The following is a 19483-nucleotide window of genomic DNA, read 5'->3' as shown; positions in this document are numbered from 1 at the left end:
TGATAAATTATAAAAGGCAAAGGCAGTCTTTCTAGCTAGACAAGGTGTTTGGAAAGGTGCATTACAAATAGTGTGTTGCATTCCATTACTGGCATGATGAAGGAAAAAAAAAAAAAAAGGATTTGGCAAATGTGAAACTTAAAAGGAGACTGTCCATGGCACCTAGACCTCTCATGACTCAGTCTGAAGTGTGATGAATTAGTGAGCCATCAGTAGGGTAGATTTGTTTCCCTAAATAAAACTACAAAATTTCTGGTGTTAAGCTCAAGGACAAGGTTGGTTCTGGTAAGCCATTCTTGGAGTATGTCTGTTATGGACTAAAGTACAATTGTGTACACTTGCCATAAATGTAGATGTTAGAGTGTATTCAGTGTTGCAGCCATTACATTTGGGTAATCTGCTGGCAGGTTGCCCTCAGTCGGCCTGATTAACAAAGTCTTGGGTCCTGCATCGGTTGCGGTCCCTTCTTCCATGAAGTCAGGTCGTCACGGGTATAAAACATGCAGCAGATGCCATTACATCAGTTTCTTGCCCCAGATATCAGGTGCCCCCCCAAATGGGGGAGCAAAATATTTATATACATACACACACACACGTAATTAAACACACAAAAATATACCTCCAAACAAAAACAAATGCATCAAAAAGGCTTTTAAGCATAGTAAAAGAAAGTGGAGGTATAGTAAGAGAAAGACAAGTGGCTGGAGGAAGGGTAACCAGGACTCCAACAGTGAATACACTTGAACATCTACATTTATGGTAAGTTTACACAACTGTACTATGTTCTTCGTGTTTCACTGTTGCAGTCATTACATTTGGATAGATTCTCAAAGCTTTGGTTGGGAGGATAGATTTACACAGCATTAGGACAAGCTAGAAGGCCCTGCAAAACAGTAGTGGCAAAGCCAGCTCTGGATTTAGAGAATATTGGTAAGTGGTAATGCTTGGTGAAAGTATGAACTGAACTCCAGGTAGCAGCTTCTAGAATATCCCTGGTAGGAACACCTCTGAGAAAGGCTGTAGAAGTAGATGCAGCCCTGGTGGAATGAGAGCCGATCCCCTGGGGGATAGGTTTTCCATGGTGCTTATAGCAGAAATTAATACAATGGCTTATCCACTTACAAATTGTTTGTTTTGAAATAGCCTTCCCCTCTGCCCCTGCAGCAAATGCTACCAACAGTTCATATTTTCTTCAAGATTTAGTCCTGTCCAAGTAGAATCTAAGTTGTCTGTGTACATTCAATGAATGCAGAATCCGCTCCCCCTTGGTTCTGTGGATTGGGGAAGAAAGTTGGCAAATGGACTGATTAAGAGCCACACTGGATACCACCTTGGGCGTGAAAGATGGACTGGTCCTGAGTGACACCCTGCCCGCATGAAAGATGAAAAAGCTCCACTGCCATAAGGGCCTGTAATTCAGATATCCTTCTAGCTGAAGTGATTGCTAAAAGGAAGTCTGTTTTCCTGGAAAGAAAATTTAAGTCTGCAGTAGCAGCTGGCTCGAAAGGAGCTAGAGTGAGTTTCTCCAATGCAAAGTTAAGGTCCCAGGCAGGGGTTGGAGCTCTCCTGGGTGGTCTCAAGTTTTTGGCCCCTCTGAGATAATGCTTTAGCAAAGGATGAGAGAAGAGAGGGGGGTTCTGTGTTGTAATGAGCAGAAATGGCTGAGGCATGGATTTTTATGGAAGAAAAAAAAAGACAGGCCCGGAGGTAAATTGGGCGCTGCTGTGCTCATCCCTTGAGATTGATTCCAGGCACAGAATCTTTTCCATTTGTCAGCATAAGATTTTCTAGTACTAGGTCTTCTCGCCTCCAAAATGACATCCATCACAGGTTTGCTGAGGGATGCTAAGGGGGAATTTAAATGATTAACCAAGCTGCAAGATTCAATGTTTGGAGCAGAGGGTGCACAATTTGGTTCTCCTGCTGAGACAGTAAGGAAGGTGTCTGAGGCAGGTGCCATGGAGAAATTTGTGACAGTGCACAGGAGTGGGTAGCAGTGTTGGAGAGGCCAGTCTGGAGAAATCAAAAACACTTTTGGTTTGTCCTGTTGGACTTGGTAGAACTTTGGAGAGCAGAGGCAGAGGGGGAAAGGCATAGACGGAAACATTTTTCCAGCAGAAGGACAGAGCATCCACTTGCCAGACCTTTTTGTGAGGAGTTCTTGTGCAAAATTTGTCCAACTGGTACTTCTGGGGTGAGGCAAAAAGATCCATGTCTGGGCTCCCCCATTTGCATGTCAACATGTTGAAAATCCGTGCTTCCCGTTTCCATTTGTGTGGGTCCAAGAGATTTCTGCTTAGTCTGCCAGAATATTCAGCTTTCCTGGCAGGAATTGCGCTTGTAGCTGTAATTGGTAGCTCAAGGCCATATTCCACAATGCCATGGTTAGTCTGCAGAGGGGGTAGGAATGTGTAGCCCCCTGCTCATTTATGTACCACATAACCATGGTGTTGTCAGTCTTTACCATTAGTTGTCCTGGATGAAGGTAGTCCTTGGAGGCTGTCACAGTGCATTCTGTACAGCTAGCATTTCTTTTTGACCCATATGAAGGTGCATTTGATTTGGGCTCCATTTGCCCTGAAATGCACTTCCCTGCCAGATGAGCCCCCCCATGCATAGCCTGATGCGTCTGTAGTTAGGGTTTGGGCGGCAGGGGGTGGTGTGAATGGCAGTCCCTTGTTTTGCTGGTAGGCCTCTGCCCACCATAGGATCTCTAGGTGCAGGCAAGGTATGATAGGAATCATTGTTTCCAGGCTGTGACAATGTTGACTTCATAAACTTTTTAAGTACCACTGAAGTTTCCTCATATGCAGTCCTGCATATGGAATTAGAAGAATGCAGGAGGCCATGAACCCCAAGGCTTGCAGTATTTGTCTTGCAGATAGCAGGGTTTTTGTGGCCACCTGTTTGAAGTAGGTCAGCAAATGAATTTGCTTTTCCGGCATAAGGAAAGCCATCTGGGCACTAGTATTCAAGCTTGAACCCAGGAATGTAATTTTTTGAGAGGGTACCAGTTGTGATTTCTTTTCGTTTATGGTGTACCCTAGACATGTTAGAACCCTTTTTACAAACGCCAGATGTTTTAGAAGAATGGCCTGGTTTTCTTCTGAATTAGACGATCGTCCAGGTATGGATATATTTGAATATTTCTTTGTCTACAAAATGCAATTACTGGAGCCAGGCACTTTGTGAATACCCTGGGCGCAGGAGACAAGCCAAAGGGCAGTGCAGATAACTGATAATGCAAGTAGCCTGCTTTGAAGCGTAGGTATCTTCTGCAAGATTCCTGATTGGGATATGCAGCTAAGCCTCTCTTAAATTTAGAGTTGCCAACCAGGCATCCTTGCCTAGAATAGGAAGTAACTGGTGAAGAGTCAGCATCTTGAATTTCGGAATGTCCAGAAAGGTGTTTAGACGGTTCCAGAACTGGACGCCATGACTTGTCTTTTCTGGGTACCAGGAAAAGTCTGGAATAGAAACCTTGTCCCTTTTCCTCTTCTGGCACTAGTTAAATAGCCCCCATGTTTAGGAGGGACAGTACTTATTTCTGAGCCACTGCCCACTGATTTGGGGGCAGGTCTGGCCACCCTCCTGGAGTTGGCAATGTGTGGAAATGAAATCTGTATCCCTGGGACACTACATTTAAAACTCGTTTACCCTGGTTAATAAGTCGCCAGGTTTTTGCATTAAGAACCAGTTTTACCCCCAAAGGGGCGGCTAAGAGCCAAGTGCTTGGTAATTTTAATGGAAAGTCATTGACTGTTTACCATAGGATGGTGCCTTACTTCCAGATTTGGAAGCGGAAGCACCCCATTGCTTAGTTCTGAATGTCCCTTGGGACTGAAACCTGGTGCTTTTGGAGTGTCTGGGTTTGGCTTGAGAGGCTCTGGAAGGAGCTGGAAAGGACCAGTTCTTAGCAGGCCAGTGCCTACTAAATCTTGGAGGTTGTACTTGTAAGAAATCTTTCACAGTTTGCATAGATTTAGCTTTATCTTCCATCTTTTTTTAGAACTTCTTCAGCCTTATTGCCAGACGGTCCTGCTACAAAGGAACATCCAACAGTTTTGCTTTAACACGATCAGGCAGAGATTGCTCCTCAAGCCAAGCATGCCTTCTAAGCACAGACCCAGTAACAGCAGCCCTGCAAGAGGCCTCTAAAGAATCAAAACCACACTGCAAAGTAAGTTTTCCAACTTGTTCAGCTGAATGCAATAAATCCTGTAAATCTTTATTTTCCACACAGTCAGCAATCATCATTTTCTGTTTAAGCAGTCCCATGACATGCTGTTGATATTTTAGCATATGGAATTGACAGTTTAAAGCCCTGATTGCCAAGGTTGCAGAAGTATAAACCCTTTTACCCCATCTATCCAGCGTCCGGGAGTCTCTTATCAGAAGGGGTAGGATTTTTAGCAGTAGAAGCCTTAATGCCAGTGGGCCCCTAAGAAATGGTTTCAGGGTTTGCAACAGGATTTTTAAAAAGGAATTTGTGGGACTCAGGAACTCTGTAGTATGTCTCTGGTTTACTAGGGGCCTAAGGCAAGGAATCAGGGGCCATACTGGATTCTGAAAACACATCAACTATCTAGTATAGGAGGTATAGCCAAAGGTCTATGCTGAGGAAGAAGGAAATCCTTAAGCCTCTTTTTGGATTCGGAAAAATCCTGACTTTCCCAGTGGAAGTGCTCCCTTAAGGCATGTAAAATTTCCCGAAAAGAAAAATCCTCAGGGGGAGAAGCAGAAGGAATGGAATCCTCTGCAGAGTCCTCAAAAGTAGGTATGGACAAATCCAGGTCATTGGAAGAGTCAGAAGAACTGTTCAGAAGATTCATGGTCAAGTTCAGCCCTAGGCCTCTTAGAAGGGGGGGTTGACTATCCCCGATTAAGTAATTAAATCTTCAGCAATTTTGCTTGTTTGTTTTTTTAGGCATAGGGGCTTGAACATCTGGCCTGGGCATCGGTTTTTTAGACCTAGATTTAGGCCTTAGTATTGAAAGTGGAGTCTGTTTAATCTGAAAGTCTGTAGGCCTGAATACGCCCTCAGAAGCCAGTGCCTGCACAGCAGCTCCGGACCCATCCAAGGTAAAGACATCTGCGGGTTCCATAGGTGAAGCATCTTGCGGCATACCGGACTCCGAATGGGTCTCAGTAGAGGCCTGCGAATCAGAAGTAGCGGGTATCAGGGGCTGCGAAAGTGCCTCACTGAGTACTGGCTTAGAAGTGTCGTCGGCAGTTTTGGACCTCAACGGCCTGTCTTTCTTTGCGTTTTTTCGGTATTCCGGTAGTCTGATGGCTAACCAATGTCATTTCTGGATAATTAAAATGAGAACCGAAATATTTAGAAGCAAAAATGTACCGACGACTGATAGTGCGCTGATTAAATAAAGCACAAAACCGACAGCAAGGTACGTCGTGGTCAGGGCCTAGGCAAAAAATACAGCACAAATGAAAATCCTTGAGGTATTTGCTTCCCACTAGTAATACAATTATTAACTTTTGCTGAAATCGGCAAGGAGCAAGAAAAAGTGGTCAGGGCCTAGGCAAAAAATACAGCACAAATGAAAATCCTTATGAGGTATTTGCTTCCCACTAGTAATACAATTATTAACTTTTGCTGACATCGGTAAGGAGCAAGAAAAAGTTTCCCCAACGGAGTACTTGGCTTTTAGGAAGACTTTGGTTCTGAAACTCGAAAACGAAAATATTAGGAGTCAGCCAACCGGCACTTGTGAACCTCTTCTGCTTCGGGCACTGCGCGGCAAGAAAGACTGGTGTAATGGCGTCGGCTGCATGTTTTATACCCCTGACGACCTGACATCATGGAAGGGTCAGCAACCGACACAGGACCAAAGACTTTGTTAATCAGGCCGACTGAGGGCAACCTGCCAGCAGATTACCCAAATGTAATGACTGCAACAGTGAAACATGAAGATCATCCTGTTTACAGTTCTCTGCAAATCTGGTTAGCCACAGATCTCGCACATCAGCTTTCACATCAGGAAAGTAGATGCAAAAGAGGAGGACCAGAGACCGAACCCTGAGGGCACAACTAGTGACAACTTTTAGAAAGAAATGCTACACCACAACCATGTGACTGGAAAGCCAATATGCAACTTAGCTGATGCCACAAGGGTTTAGGTTTCAGACTTTAATGATACCAGCAGAGGGAACTTGGAGGACTTTAGCAAGGTTCAGAGATACAGCACGGCTAGGAAGGCACCTGTCAATGGCACCAGCGAAAAATGGATTAAGGAGACAAGTTCAGTCTTTCACAAAGCTGAACTGATTATGGTCAAAGGCTTGTACCACCAATTTTACTTGCGAGCGTAACAAAGACATGTTCCATGGTTTTACAGGTGGTGAGACTAAATAAGATGAAAGTTGCTAGGGTCTGTGTTACAGCTGCCTTTGTAAAGTGGCCACACTATTCTACAGATATTGGGTGCATACCCATGGTGAAACTAATGTTGAAAATGTTTAGCATAGGTTTGACAATATTATTTTGCACTAGCTAGGTGATGGTCTATTATAGTCAAGGCCCAGTAAGCTTTTTTTTTTTAATTTTGCAAGAGCTTCTAGGAGATGGTCCATAATGATTTAGGGTGAAGGGGAGTTTAATGATTCAAGAAAGGCTAGGGTTGATTGGGAAGGTGAAATGGGAACTGAATTTGTCATGCAGAAGTGCTGGTTATGGCTCTGGAATCAAACTAGGAGGTACCACTTGATTGGAGCTCGTTACAGTAATGAGTATTACTAGACCAAAATTACTTCAAGAGTTAGTTACCCATGGAGGTGACCAACTTTAAGTTCATATTTTGCCTCAGGTCTTACAAATGGCAGGCTAAACTCTTTGGTAGCCTGCCCAAATACTCAAGTTACGAGGTGGAAAATATTTTGCATAAAAGCAGTTTTTGCTCTATTACAAATCTCACTATGTCATTAACGAAGTTTCAATAACTTGATTCTTAATTGCTCAAGTGAAAGTATGGTCAAGATTGGTAGCATTTTTTTTTTTTTTTTTTTTTAAGTGGGACCATCCCCAATTTGATGTACTTTCAAAACACCTGGATATTAGTTGTCTCACATTAGAATACAGACAGGTATGAGCTGTGAGCAGCTGAACCTTGAGCATGTAAAAGATAACCTGTCTGGGAGTTGCACCACAAGAGTTCACCTCTGAAATTCCAGCTTCTACTGAACGAGGATGGCAAGCTTTCCATAGTGGTTTAAGTGGATGTAGTCAGAGGCACATGGAGTGGCCTTAAGTGAAGAGATAAACAGGACAGGGAGCTTTTGAATTCTTTCAGGCCCTTAGACGAGGATAGGAGGTTGGCTCTGAAGTAATATCTGAAATGGCAGAGTTGTTGGGCAGGATAGTAATATTTTTAAAGGAAGATGGTGGTTAAAAATCAGAGCAAGATGGGTGCAGGTAGAGACACCTGCCTCTTGAGTTGATACTTGGGATCCCCCTGGAATGATTCCAGTGAACAAATTCCCACAGTCTATTTTGTTCTGGAACTGCTGCAACATTCTGGGAGAAGGCAAGATAACTGCAGAAGACAATGGTCACCCTGGTCATATGCACGGACAGCTCAACCATATCTCTGTTCTCTCCTAGAGTGCAGCACCTAAAGGTCAGTCCCACCAAAGTGTACAACTATATAATCAAACTCTTCAGAAGGAGGGACCCTGACTCTGATCAAATTACAAAGCTTGGAAAATACAGAGACAGCTGACCATAACCCTATCTTTGCCCAGCCTGGTAAGTAAAATACCAGAGTCAAAGTATTAAGTCACATGGCTCAAGTACACTGCCGTATGTATTGTCACAGCCTCAGGACTATAAGGGTGATGGTTTGCATCCACAGCAACATTTCTTAGGAGTGGGTGTATCTGGTGTCTAGATGGCTTAAGCTGTGATTTCTTTAAAACTTAAGCATTAAGGGATATCCACAGACCATGCTTTATGAGAAGAGGTTTTCATTCAGCTGCATGATGGTGACTAACACCACCAGTTTCATGCTGGAACAAATGCTGCTGCAGTATGAAAATTATGACGTTGGTTCCCACCGTTTCTGGTCCGCTGAACTACCCTCTATGTGAATGTATAAAGAATCTTTTACCAGTGGTGGCACCTTGAGAGCAATTCCCTGTTCTTCCATGGACTGTCGTTCACCATAGCTACTCCTCTCCCTCTTTCTGCTACACTTGGAGTAGTCACTGTTTTTGAATGACTTTATATTGATACATAATTATGGCAAGGATGAGGCAGGACATTCCATGTATCCAGGAGACAAGAATGAAGGGCAGTGCAGCAAAGCCACAAGGCCTGGGATACAGACTCTGCTTCTGAAGTGAACTGTGGTGAAGGAGAAGCTTCAGAAGACAGTGGGGTAAGTCAAAAGAATCAATGACAGACTCATGGCAATCAAACTTCAGTGTAAGGAAAAGGCACTACTTCAGCCTATGCCCCACAACAGGGTTGTTAGTGTTGGGGGGGGGGGGTGCATTCAGACAGCAGTTGCAGGACCTACTAGATAAAGCAGGTGTTAATAGGTGACACGAACGCACACTTCAGGACACACAATAGGATAACCTGACTGCCCCAGTCTGCAAGAGTCAGGCAACAGGAATAAAGGAGAGGCCATTCTATGCTTGTCTGGCAAATCAATGGATGGTGATCAAGATATGGTTCAACAAGAGAGGGAGAGTCAAAAATCACATAAGAGTGACCAACATGTAATTCTGATAGACCTCCTCCTAGTAAGGAAAGGGCAGTAGGGTAAAAATCAGCGATTTGAAAAGTTATCCCCAGTAAAAGAGCTGGTGCGCAGCATAAACCACTGGTTCCCACAATAAGATGCAAGCAGTGGTCAGAGAAGGCTCCAAGTTCAGAGACTAAGAACTGGAAGCTGCTTGGAATGAAAATGTAGGAATTTAAGGAATTACTCAGGATTCTAGCATCTCAACAAGAGGAGGAAATGGGTGGAATTGTAGATTTTCAAAACAGCATGTGTGATGACTACAGACATGCGGCAGAGTCAGGTATAGAAGCACAGTACAGAAGGAAAGCAGTTACTGGAATGCAGAAGTCCAGGAAGTCAAAAGAAAGGAGGAGTGCAGGAAAAATAAGAAATAGAAAAGATGGACCACGCTAAGAAGGAATACTGCTTGGCTAACAAAGAAAGGAGTTGCAGTAGCATAGAACAAGGCATCAGAGTCATAATAACAGCCTATGAAGTGCGACTCAGTAGACAGACACCTTTCATAAAGGATGCCAGCAACAAACTGCTTACAGGACAAAGGCAGATGAAAGCAGCATGTTCAGCAGCTTCGGAATGAAAAGCCCACAAAAGCTGTACTGTTGCAGACAGCCTACAATGAAAGAGGAGGATCCCCCCTACAATGAAAGAGGAGGATCCCACCCTAGAAGAAAAGTATAAAAGGAAAATGAAGTCTGGGGAAAGCAGCAGGCTCAGATAGTCACAGCAGATGTGATCAAGATGATGTTTGAGGTAAGGGAGAAACTGCTCCCTAGGGTACTCACAGCAATATGGAGAGAAAGGCATACCCTAGATGAGTGGAGAATAAGCATACTACTGCCAGTGCATAACAAAGGGGACATTCACAACTGGGGGCAGTAAAGACTTAAACTGCTGTCACATTGCATGAACGTTCTGGAGAGGGTGACTGAGTGGAGTAGTAGAAAGTAAGATGAGGAAATGAGCAGTTTTGACTGATCAGGATGCAACTCAAATGGCCCAATATTTCCAGTGACAGAGATACCAGAGAAGAAGCTAGAGCTGAGGAATCTCTCCAAATGGGCACTCCTACACTTGGAAGAAGCATACAACAAAGTCTGAAGAAAACTGATATAGGGAGTCCTGCAGTGGGTTCAAAGTCCCAGAAACACTGGTAGAATTAGTACAGGCCAAGTACAAGGACCCAATGACTCAAGTATGAACACTGTTCTGCATCACAGTGCGGTTCCCCTGTGGGAAAGGATTTGTATCTGGGTCCAGCTCTAAGCCCACTGCTGTTCATACTCGTTATGGACTGCATTAGCAGACCAGTCAGAGGGGACAGAAAGCTGTTGTACACAGATGATGTAGCATTACAGGCAGACTGTACAAGAACTTCAAAGGATAAAGGAATGGAATGTAAATCTGAAAGCACATGGTATTGAAATAGTACAGATATGATTGTGGTAATGGCAGCAAATGGACAAAATTAGAAAAAGCAGAAAATTGACAGAGGGGGAAAAAGTGAAACAGTTTAACAGCTTCAATTATCAGGAAGAGGTGGTTGAGGAGAAGAGAAGTCTACATGAGGAGGTCAAAGCTAAAATCAGAGGGGCTGCAGCCAACTGGCAAAGAGAATCAGGAGTAGAGCATGACAGAAGAATGCCAAAGAAGCTGAAAAGTGAGGAGTACAAAACAGTGGTGTGACCACTACTACTGTAGGATACAGAAACCTGGGCAATGAAGGCAGAGCTGTTGAGGAAGCTAGTGATGAAGTGCCAGAGACAGATGGTAGGATATAAACTGTGGGACGGATGAACTGAGGACAGAGCACAAGTCAAAATACTTCCAATTGCAGGACAGAGAACAGATTACAGTAGTTCTGGCACATGTGCAGAAAAGACAAATTGGTGAACACCACTTGGAACAGGGGAAGAAGGCAAGGGGAAACAAAGGTATCCAAGCAAGGAGGTGGAGGGATTGTGTAAGAGAAGACCCGTGAAGTGTCGTACATGACTATCAAAGGAGAAACAGATGGCGATAGTTAACACCCAGGCCCCATGTAGAAAAATGATAAAGGGGGGGGTGGGGTGATAATGATTGATACAGAGTTCAATCCACTGCAAATGTAATTTGTTTTTGCTGTTCAAATATAATTTTTAATTCTTTAGATTGGGTAACTGCTTAGGTAATTAAGCACTATAATAAACTTGAACTGAGGCTGAAACTGGCCTGTCCAAGCTTTTTTGTCTTTCTAGGGTCCCGATCTGTGGCATAAGCATTCTTAATGAAACCCCAAGAACTACAACTAAAATCCTACTGTAAGTGTAAATGGAGAATATACACAAAGTCCATGGTTGTGCTATCTTGGACTATTCCTGATGTGTGGTATACTGATCTCAGAGCTAGTCTATGTAAGCAGCATGGTGTGGGTAAACCCTGGAGGATTTATTCACAACACCCATCTTTAGTTGGAAAGTAATAGCTGTACCGTGCACACCTTCAAATGCCATATTGTCCGTTTACACTATCGTTCGACTTCTCTCACGTCAAATGTTTTTGAATCCGCGTTTAAACTACCACCTTGATCAAACACAATGACTTACCACAATCAACAGCAACTTCTATTTCTGTGGTTTAAGGAAATGAAGGCAGTGAGACAGTCATTTTATTGATTACAAATTCTAACTGAAGAAAAACACGATGCAGCTCAATGTCATCTACTGATTTATGTGCCAAATGTTTTATATGGCTACTAGTAAGGTACATGCGTTTCGAGAACCTTTCCGGAGAACATAATTTGAATGTCTTAGTCTTATTCACCATTACTTTTATAACCACTGTATGGATTGTCAAATTATTTTTTCCTGTGGAATACCTTTAAAAGGTCAGCTTTCTAATCACCAAATCCAACTGGATAAAGGGAGGATACCAGTGTATGTGACAATGAAATCCAATTCCAAAACACTAACATGATTGCACAAATTTATAAAAAATCACATGACAAACTTTTACAATATAAAACGCGTGTGTACACACATTCATTGGGCCTGCCCAGTCAAGAAATTCCCGAAACTTCCCAGTATTGTGACTTACGCAAAATTCATTTTCATCCTCATATCTTCTGTGCTGAGATTCACCCTACTTTATAGAACACACCAAGGTAACAGACTCTAAGAATTTGAGGATCTTGTTTTGTTCTGCCAGTACCTGCTGAACAGCAGCAGTACAAAATGCCCTCTCAACTATTTATCAAGCCCAAGTATGCTAGACACTTTTGGACAGCTCTACAAGTGCAAAACAAAAGTAAGTGATGAACAAAAAGTAAATCAAATCTGAATTCATGTAAAAAGGCAGAGTACTGTACCAATCAGAAGTACTTGACCTGGTGAACAAGAATGTGCACATCAAAATACAGACTGCTAGCAAAAAAAAAAAAAAACACATTAACACGAGTGGTTGCTTTACCATCCACATCCCCAAGTGGTGCTCCCCTTAAGTCTGATGTCAGCTCGGGATACCTGCATCTGCAATTTACTGACTCGACACTTCCTCTATGGAAGGTGTTGGCTACAGCTCACCAGTCCCCTCCACAGTAATTACACATTTATGAGTCTGTAACCATCATGCCATTACCCTGTACAGGAGTGTTTTCAAACCGGGGTGTCATCCCTAGGGTGCAGTGCTGAAACTACACAGCAAAATTCATTACTGACATTTCTTTTTCACTCTGACGTGAAGCATGTACGTTTGGCCTGCAGTTTCAAGGTCAGACTCCTATGTACAATGTTGCAGCACAAGAAAGCAGTACTTTCAGAAAAAATTCTCACCTTGTAGCTACGAGTCAGTGGTATCTAACTGGGCAACCATCAAATAGCCAAACAAAAGACAGACCCCTGCTTTAATGGCATCTACCATTATAAAATTTACAGAGCAGAAGGGAAAGTTTAAAGTCTTTCTTTCTTCATGATCAAAGTCTCTCTCTTTTTATGCATTTAAGTTTAATTTGTCAAGTGACCCCTTTTTAGGGTTGGAGTCTCACACGGGATAATTGGCTAGGCTTACAATTGCTCACAAGAGCAGTTATCTTAATACAAACCCATGAACAAGCATAAAACAGGTCTTTCAAGATTAAGTTGTAAGCAAACTATATATATATATATATATATATATATATATATATATATATATATATATATATATATATATATATATATATATATATATATATACACACATATATATATATATATATATATATATATACACACATATATATATATATATATATATATATATATATATATATATATATATATACACACATACACACACACACACACACACCACACACACACACCACACACACATATATACATATATATATATATATAAAAAATAAATAAAACTGACAATATCTGCATTATATTCAAGGATGTCATACAGTATGTAATAAGGATATGGTGAGGGTGGATAAACTGGTAAAAGGTTTAAGGGTACGTCAAAGGCTAAAAACATTTCTGTTACTTACACACACAGCTAACAGTTCAATTTTAATTTCAAGGCATTTATTACCCATGTGAAGAAAATATCCCTCTAGAACAAAAGTGATATAAATTATACCTGGTGTGCAGACAGTAGGAACAAGGAAGCAGGTGATATGTACAACGTAGATCACAAATACTCTTTTCAAACAGACAACTGCACTGAATCAAAGGGTTAGAAAATAGTTCTACAATGCATAATGGAGCATCTGAAACCATACTGCCTCTGAAGATTTTAGTCCAGCAAAATCATTCAACTTCTCCAGCAAATCTTTTATTCATCTAGGAGGTTGTAATGGACAAATATAGGAGGAACCATTTTATTTTCTACACATTACACCAAATTTCATTAAAATACAAACTATATACACCAGTGTCTATCTGCATTAAAAGTTAAATATTGGCAGTCCTTTAAAGGTAGGTACTAGGCTATCGGCCCTAGGGCCTATACAAGCCTAGCCAAAAAGGTATCCTGGCTTTCGCCACCCAAGAAAATTATTTTCCTGTGCCCCTGTCGAGCAAAGCCACAGAGGTGATCCCCGGGGTGAATTTCCCATTTCCCATCCAATCATCAAGATTTTTCTTGAAGAGTGCTAATGAGGAGCTTTGTTTCATATAGATAGGTAGTTTGTGCCAGAGTATGGGAAGTCTCTGGGATAGGAATCTATCCCTCCAGCATGTTCTGTTCATTGCGGTGACAAGGTTTAGGTCCCTAGAGCGTGCAGCTCGAAGGAATTGGGATTTCTTTAAGTGGAGCATGTCCAACAGCTCTGGGTTTGACATAGCTTTGTATGTTAGGCAGAAATCGCCTCAGAGTAGGCGATGTGTGACAGAGTAAAGCTGTTGTTTTTTTGAAACGGTCTGCGTAGGGCATCTGTTTGAGGCCTGTAATCCTCTGAGGTATTTCCGCAGCCTTTCCCCATTATTGTAGATGTCTTGCGAGGTATTTCTGCGGCCTTTCCAGTTATTGTAAACGTCTTGTAAGGTATTTCTGTGGCCTTTCCAGTTATTGTAGATGTCTTGTGAGGTACATACCAAAAGGGGTGTTGTACTTTATAATGAGCCTAATGATTGACGAGTAGAGAGGAACAAGGACCTCTTTTTTCCTGGATGAGAAACCTTTTGTGATGGCCTGGATGAGCAATCTTTTGTGATGAGGTGTACCACGTAGAAGGATTTCTTGACTACTATGGCGATGTAATCATCAAAGGAGAGACTGCTGTCCCTGTGTCTCAAGGTCTCATCACACATTCGGTGTTAAGTAGACTACCACCTATGTGGTAGCTCATGGGTACACAGTTTTTACCAAAAGGGATGACAATGCACTTTTTGGCATTGAGATTCAGGCCATGGCTTTGACATCAGGCGCAGTGAAGCCCTTTTTGTAGGATGTCCACATCTTTAGGGGTTTCAGTTATGGCTCCTAGTTTGCAGTAATCTAAGAAATTAGTTAGCCGAAGACTGCGTTAGCCTGCACTTCAGAAAAGTAAATACCAAACAGGAGAGAACCCAGGACTAAACCCTGTGGTACTCCACTTGTCACTGGTCTGAAGTCGGATTTGGAGTCTACTTTCACAGTGTGGGTTGCGTCAGTGAGCCAGTTGGCAACCCATCTTGTGACATTGGGATTTATACCTAGTTTAGTGAGTTTATCTATAATTCCAGAGTGGGGGATGGTGTCAAAAGCATTGGCGAGATCAAGATATGCTGTGTGAGCCACCTTACCCTCGTCTACGGTTTTGGTGACTGCTTCAAAGTCGTCCATCAGGTTTAGGAGACATGATCTGCCTTTTACAAACCCAAACTGGATGGGGTCCAGAGTTTGGAGATTACCAGTGTCTTTGTTTTTAAGTTCCATGATGATACGTTCCATGGCCTTGCAGACCAGGCTCATTAGGCTAATGGGGCGGTAGTTCCCGGGGTCTGTGGTGGCTCCCCCTTTGTGAAGGAGAATAACCATTGCTGTGCGCCATTCAGTGGGCACAAAGCCTGAGGTGAGGCTATGACTGAACATGGTGCTTAGGTGGGGTGCCAGTTCATTCTGTAGTTCATGTAGAATGCAGCCTGGGATGTTGTCAGGTCTCATGGACGCTGTGTTCTTGACTTTGGAAAGTGTGGTTTTTACCTGGGCAGCTGTGACTACAGGCAGGAGCTTTGCATTCTCACAGTATAGAGAGGGGCCCTTTAGGTGGTGAGAAGGGGATAAAGTTGGCATTGAACCTATCTGCCAGGATGTTGACAATATCAGTTGTGGTGCTAGGAGTATACTGAATGTTTCAAGACAGCCCATTGCATAAATCTTTCTGCCTTTTCACTTAATTATACCCTCCACTACGACATAGTAATGCAAGAAAGCCATTATGGTATCGGTCAAACAATTCAATTAAGGGTGCTTTGGCATGAAAACGGCTGAGAAATTATGGTTACCAAATCTCATCTACAACACAAAAGTACATATGCATTTCAACTCCTCTCAAGCCTAAACATTATTTTACATAAAAACGGTACAAATGGAGTAAAAATTATCAATATGAAAAAATAAAATGTTTGTTACTATTTCAACTGGTTAAGTATTAAGCTGCAAGTTCAAACTGAGATTTCACAAGCATACAAAAAATAAATCGCAGACTATGATGAAAGAAGGAATGCATGCTGCTGCCCAAGTCTGCACATATTACTAAACACAGTTTATAGTGATCTTTGATGTTCTTGCCTAAAACAGGGTGGATGCCCATGCCGTGAATACTAAATGAAAGTGGAGACTGCTTTACTAAACAAACCTAGAGACAGTGATGGGCATATCTGTAATGAAAGCAACTGCCTGCTATTGTTAATCATACTATCACATTGAGATTGCCAGATCCTTCACAAACACAAGCAAGCAGTCACCTTACCTATTCCTAATCGTCTGTAAGGTGCCAAACAGCCCAATGTCATGATGTAGAGCCTCTTCTGATTCTGAGAATGGTCAACTCTACAGCACACAGCACCAACCGCAATATCATTGAAGTATGCTATAAAACAAAGAAATACAGTGAATATTCACTAAATGATCACATTTGGTACACAAAACAGAAGGCACACTGTATACAATAGGCCCAGTATATGACAGTTAACTACTTACATCCACTCGCCTGTGAGGAGACCTTCCGCAGTGTTAAACAGAAAGAATCCCAGGGACTGAAGTTATTTGGGCTTCAGCTTCTTAGGAAGTTTAAAGTTTAAAAAGAGAGAGGCAGAATACCGAAGCAGAGATACCAAAAGAGGCCATTTCAACATCATGGTTCGAGTACTAATGTTTAGTGAAGGTGTTAAGAGATGACCAGGTGGCTCTGGCACACATGGCTGTAAAAATGACATCTGAAGTATCACTGGAGGAACAGTATTTTCTAACATGTCTCAATGGCAAAGCACAACGCAGTTATGAATCCACTTGCCTGGACTTCTCAGAGACAAACCCTGCCCTTCCCTTCCTGGATCATAAGATTATGAGCAACCATTTCAGCTCCCAAAAAGTAAGCAATGTTTTCAGAGCTGGTGGGTATTTCTACAAAACAGCTCCACATCAAATAGATGAGTTAGAAGACTGACTGAAAAGTGTTACGAGAAACACAGTAAGAATTCCCGAAAAAAGTAAATGTGGCAACAGTACCCTACAGTGTCTGTACCCCCTCAGAATCGTTTCTGAACACGCCTGTTCCACTTGCATAAAGAGCTTTTTGCAGTGTGCGCACGCGCACACACGCGTGCCATTCTACCACAAAAGAGCATGCGGAAATGACAGTCTAGTATTCATCTATGCAGAGTGAGTGCTTTCACTTTGTCGGGTAACACTATGGTGAACTGCTCCTAAAGGGACATTTACAATAACCCCAAGGTCAGAACTGAACCCTATACCCTGATGCCTATAAGCTGAAGACCTTAACCATTATGCCAAAACCATAACTACATACAGAGTCACTATAGCAATATAACAGGATTTTTTTTTTTTAAACTGTACCAGACAGCCACAGTTTAGCTGCATCATATTTGTACCCAGCACAGTAACCTTCACCAACCTGGAGTATTGCAGGTTGTAGAAAGTACAGGTGTGTACACTTAGCATAAGTGTAGATGTTAGAGTGTACTCACTGTTGCAGTCATCACCGGTGGGTTATCCCTACTGTGGTAGCCCTCGGCCGGCCTGAATACCAGAGTCAATGTTTTTGTGCGCCGGCTGCTGTCGCCTGTAGTCTGACATCAGGTCGTCAGTACTATAAAGCAAGGCAGCCAATGTCATTACATCAATTTTTCTTGCTCTAACTCGTCAGAAGCACAAGGGAAAAGAGAGAAGTGGTCCTGGTGGCCAAGAGCCACCTTGGGGACCTTGTGCCCCCCTAGGGGAAGATGTTAAATGGGTGGATGGAGGGAGGGAAACCAAGATTGCAACAGTGAATACACTCCAACATCTACATTTATGGCAAGTGTACACAACTGTACTATGTTCTTCATGTCTCACTATTGCAGTCACCACCTGTGGGAGGATTCCCAAAGCCGAGGTAAAGGGTGGAAGGATAGGTAGAATCCTAGGTATGGGTAAGCAAGAACTGCAGAGGCAAACCCTGCCCTAGCCTTAGAGAAAAGAGGAAGGTGGTAATGTTTTGTAAAGGTATTGACAGAGGTCCAGGTGGCAGCTTCCAAGATGTCCGTGGTGGGAACTCCTCTGAGGAATGCCATTTTGTTCTTAAAATTACTTTTTAACTGTCTCTACACTGCGCCAAGTGCTCCTGTCGTTTATTGCTTGTCCACTAGGTGGCAGCACATACCTATTGCATAGTATTCACTTTATCCCCCAGGTTAAATACTGAATCCTTTCCAAAGGGTCCATTAATACCCTGCCTTTAGCCTAGAATTTCTGTGACCCTTTCTGTACTTACCCAACTACAGTAAACAAGTGCTACATTCTCCCTACTTTCCTTACCTCTGAGCTCACCTAACCACCGACTGTTCAGTCTTGCCTTCTTCCTGCCCCGACTAGTAAATCTGACCCAGAAATAGCTACTCTGTTCAACTCCTTTACTAACTCTATAGCTGAACTCACTAAAACATTCCCAAACAGCACCTCCCCACAAATCAAACCCTCTGCCCAACCTTCCATCCCAAACTCACCTCCCATATTCCACCTCAAACCCATCCCCACCTCATATCTAAAAAGTCTCTTGAAGCTTAAACCTTGCTCCAATGCTCTTGACAATATCCCCTCACTCTAATAGCAGAAGACAGCATCTTCATCCCAGTTAGCATACTCAACAGACCCATACAAGAATCATATGCCCCCAAACTGTGGCGTGCAGTCTTTATCCTACCCCTCCATAAAGGAGGCAAAAATATAACCTCACCAACTTCCAACCCATAGCAATTCTCTCCCCTTATTTCAAAAATTGAGAAATGCATCCACCTCCAGCTCATGCCATTCATTACACGTAACCAACTCCTCACCCCAACACAACATGGGTTCCGTCCTGGCCATAGCACAATAACAGCTCTTCTCTAAACATCGTAAACCATGCCCGTGACTCCGGAGAACTTGTATCCACAGTCCTCCTTGACCTCTCCAAGACTTTCATCTCAGTCTCCCATACCCACCTTCTTCACCACCTTTCCAATCTTAACCTCTCACAAAACACCATTGCCTGGTTCAACAGCCACCTCTCTGACTGATCTTAGACAGTAAAATGGAAGACTGGCACCTCAGCCTTCCTTCCCACCCCAACCAGGGTACCCTAGAGATCCATTCTTGGCCCTATGCTCAACATCTTCATTAATGACTTCCATGCGGCCATTCCTAACACTAAGATAGTACAATATGCAGATGACTCAACTTTAGTTTGCTCTGCATTAACCCTCCCTGTGCTCCAAACAAAAAACTCAAACTGCCTTCTCAACTACTGAGAACTGGATGCTCCAAAATCACCTCTGAAGGTCAACAAATCAAAAGAGCCTTCTATTCTCTCCCTCAAAATCTATCCACCTAGACAAAACCTCTCAAGATTACAAGCCGCTATAGAAGTTGTTCCTTTTGCTAAACTTCTTGGAGTTGATATTGACAAACACCTAAAATTCGATACCCATATTCAGCTAAATATAAAGAAAATCCATCAGAAACTTAGCATTCTGTACAGAAACTCCCACTTCATCTCCCCATCAACAAGACAGACC

General features: G+C 42.6%; 1 protein-coding gene across 4 annotated transcripts in view; it reads right to left on the bottom strand.

Moving 5' to 3' along the window:
• The window catches only part of NAA50 (N-alpha-acetyltransferase 50, NatE catalytic subunit), a 328119-nt gene that overhangs the window by 153361 nt on the left and 155275 nt on the right, over positions 1-19483 (bottom strand). For all 4 annotated transcript variants that reach the window (XM_044073146.1, XM_044073147.1, XM_044073148.1 and 1 more), the window contains exon 3: positions 16180-16299. In XM_044073146.1, the coding sequence (XP_043929081.1) occupies positions 16180-16299 (120 nt within the window). The remainder of the gene's footprint in view (positions 1-16179; positions 16300-19483) is intronic.

The sequence above is a fragment of the Protopterus annectens genome, chromosome 5.part1 (genome assembly GCF_019279795.1).
Source record: "Protopterus annectens isolate FY-2018-M chromosome 5.part1, PAN1.0, whole genome shotgun sequence".
In the NCBI taxonomy this organism is placed as follows: Eukaryota; Metazoa; Chordata; order Ceratodontiformes; family Protopteridae; genus Protopterus; species Protopterus annectens.
Note: the sequence above shows the minus strand (reverse complement) of the source record. Positions and strands in the feature narration are given on the sequence as shown.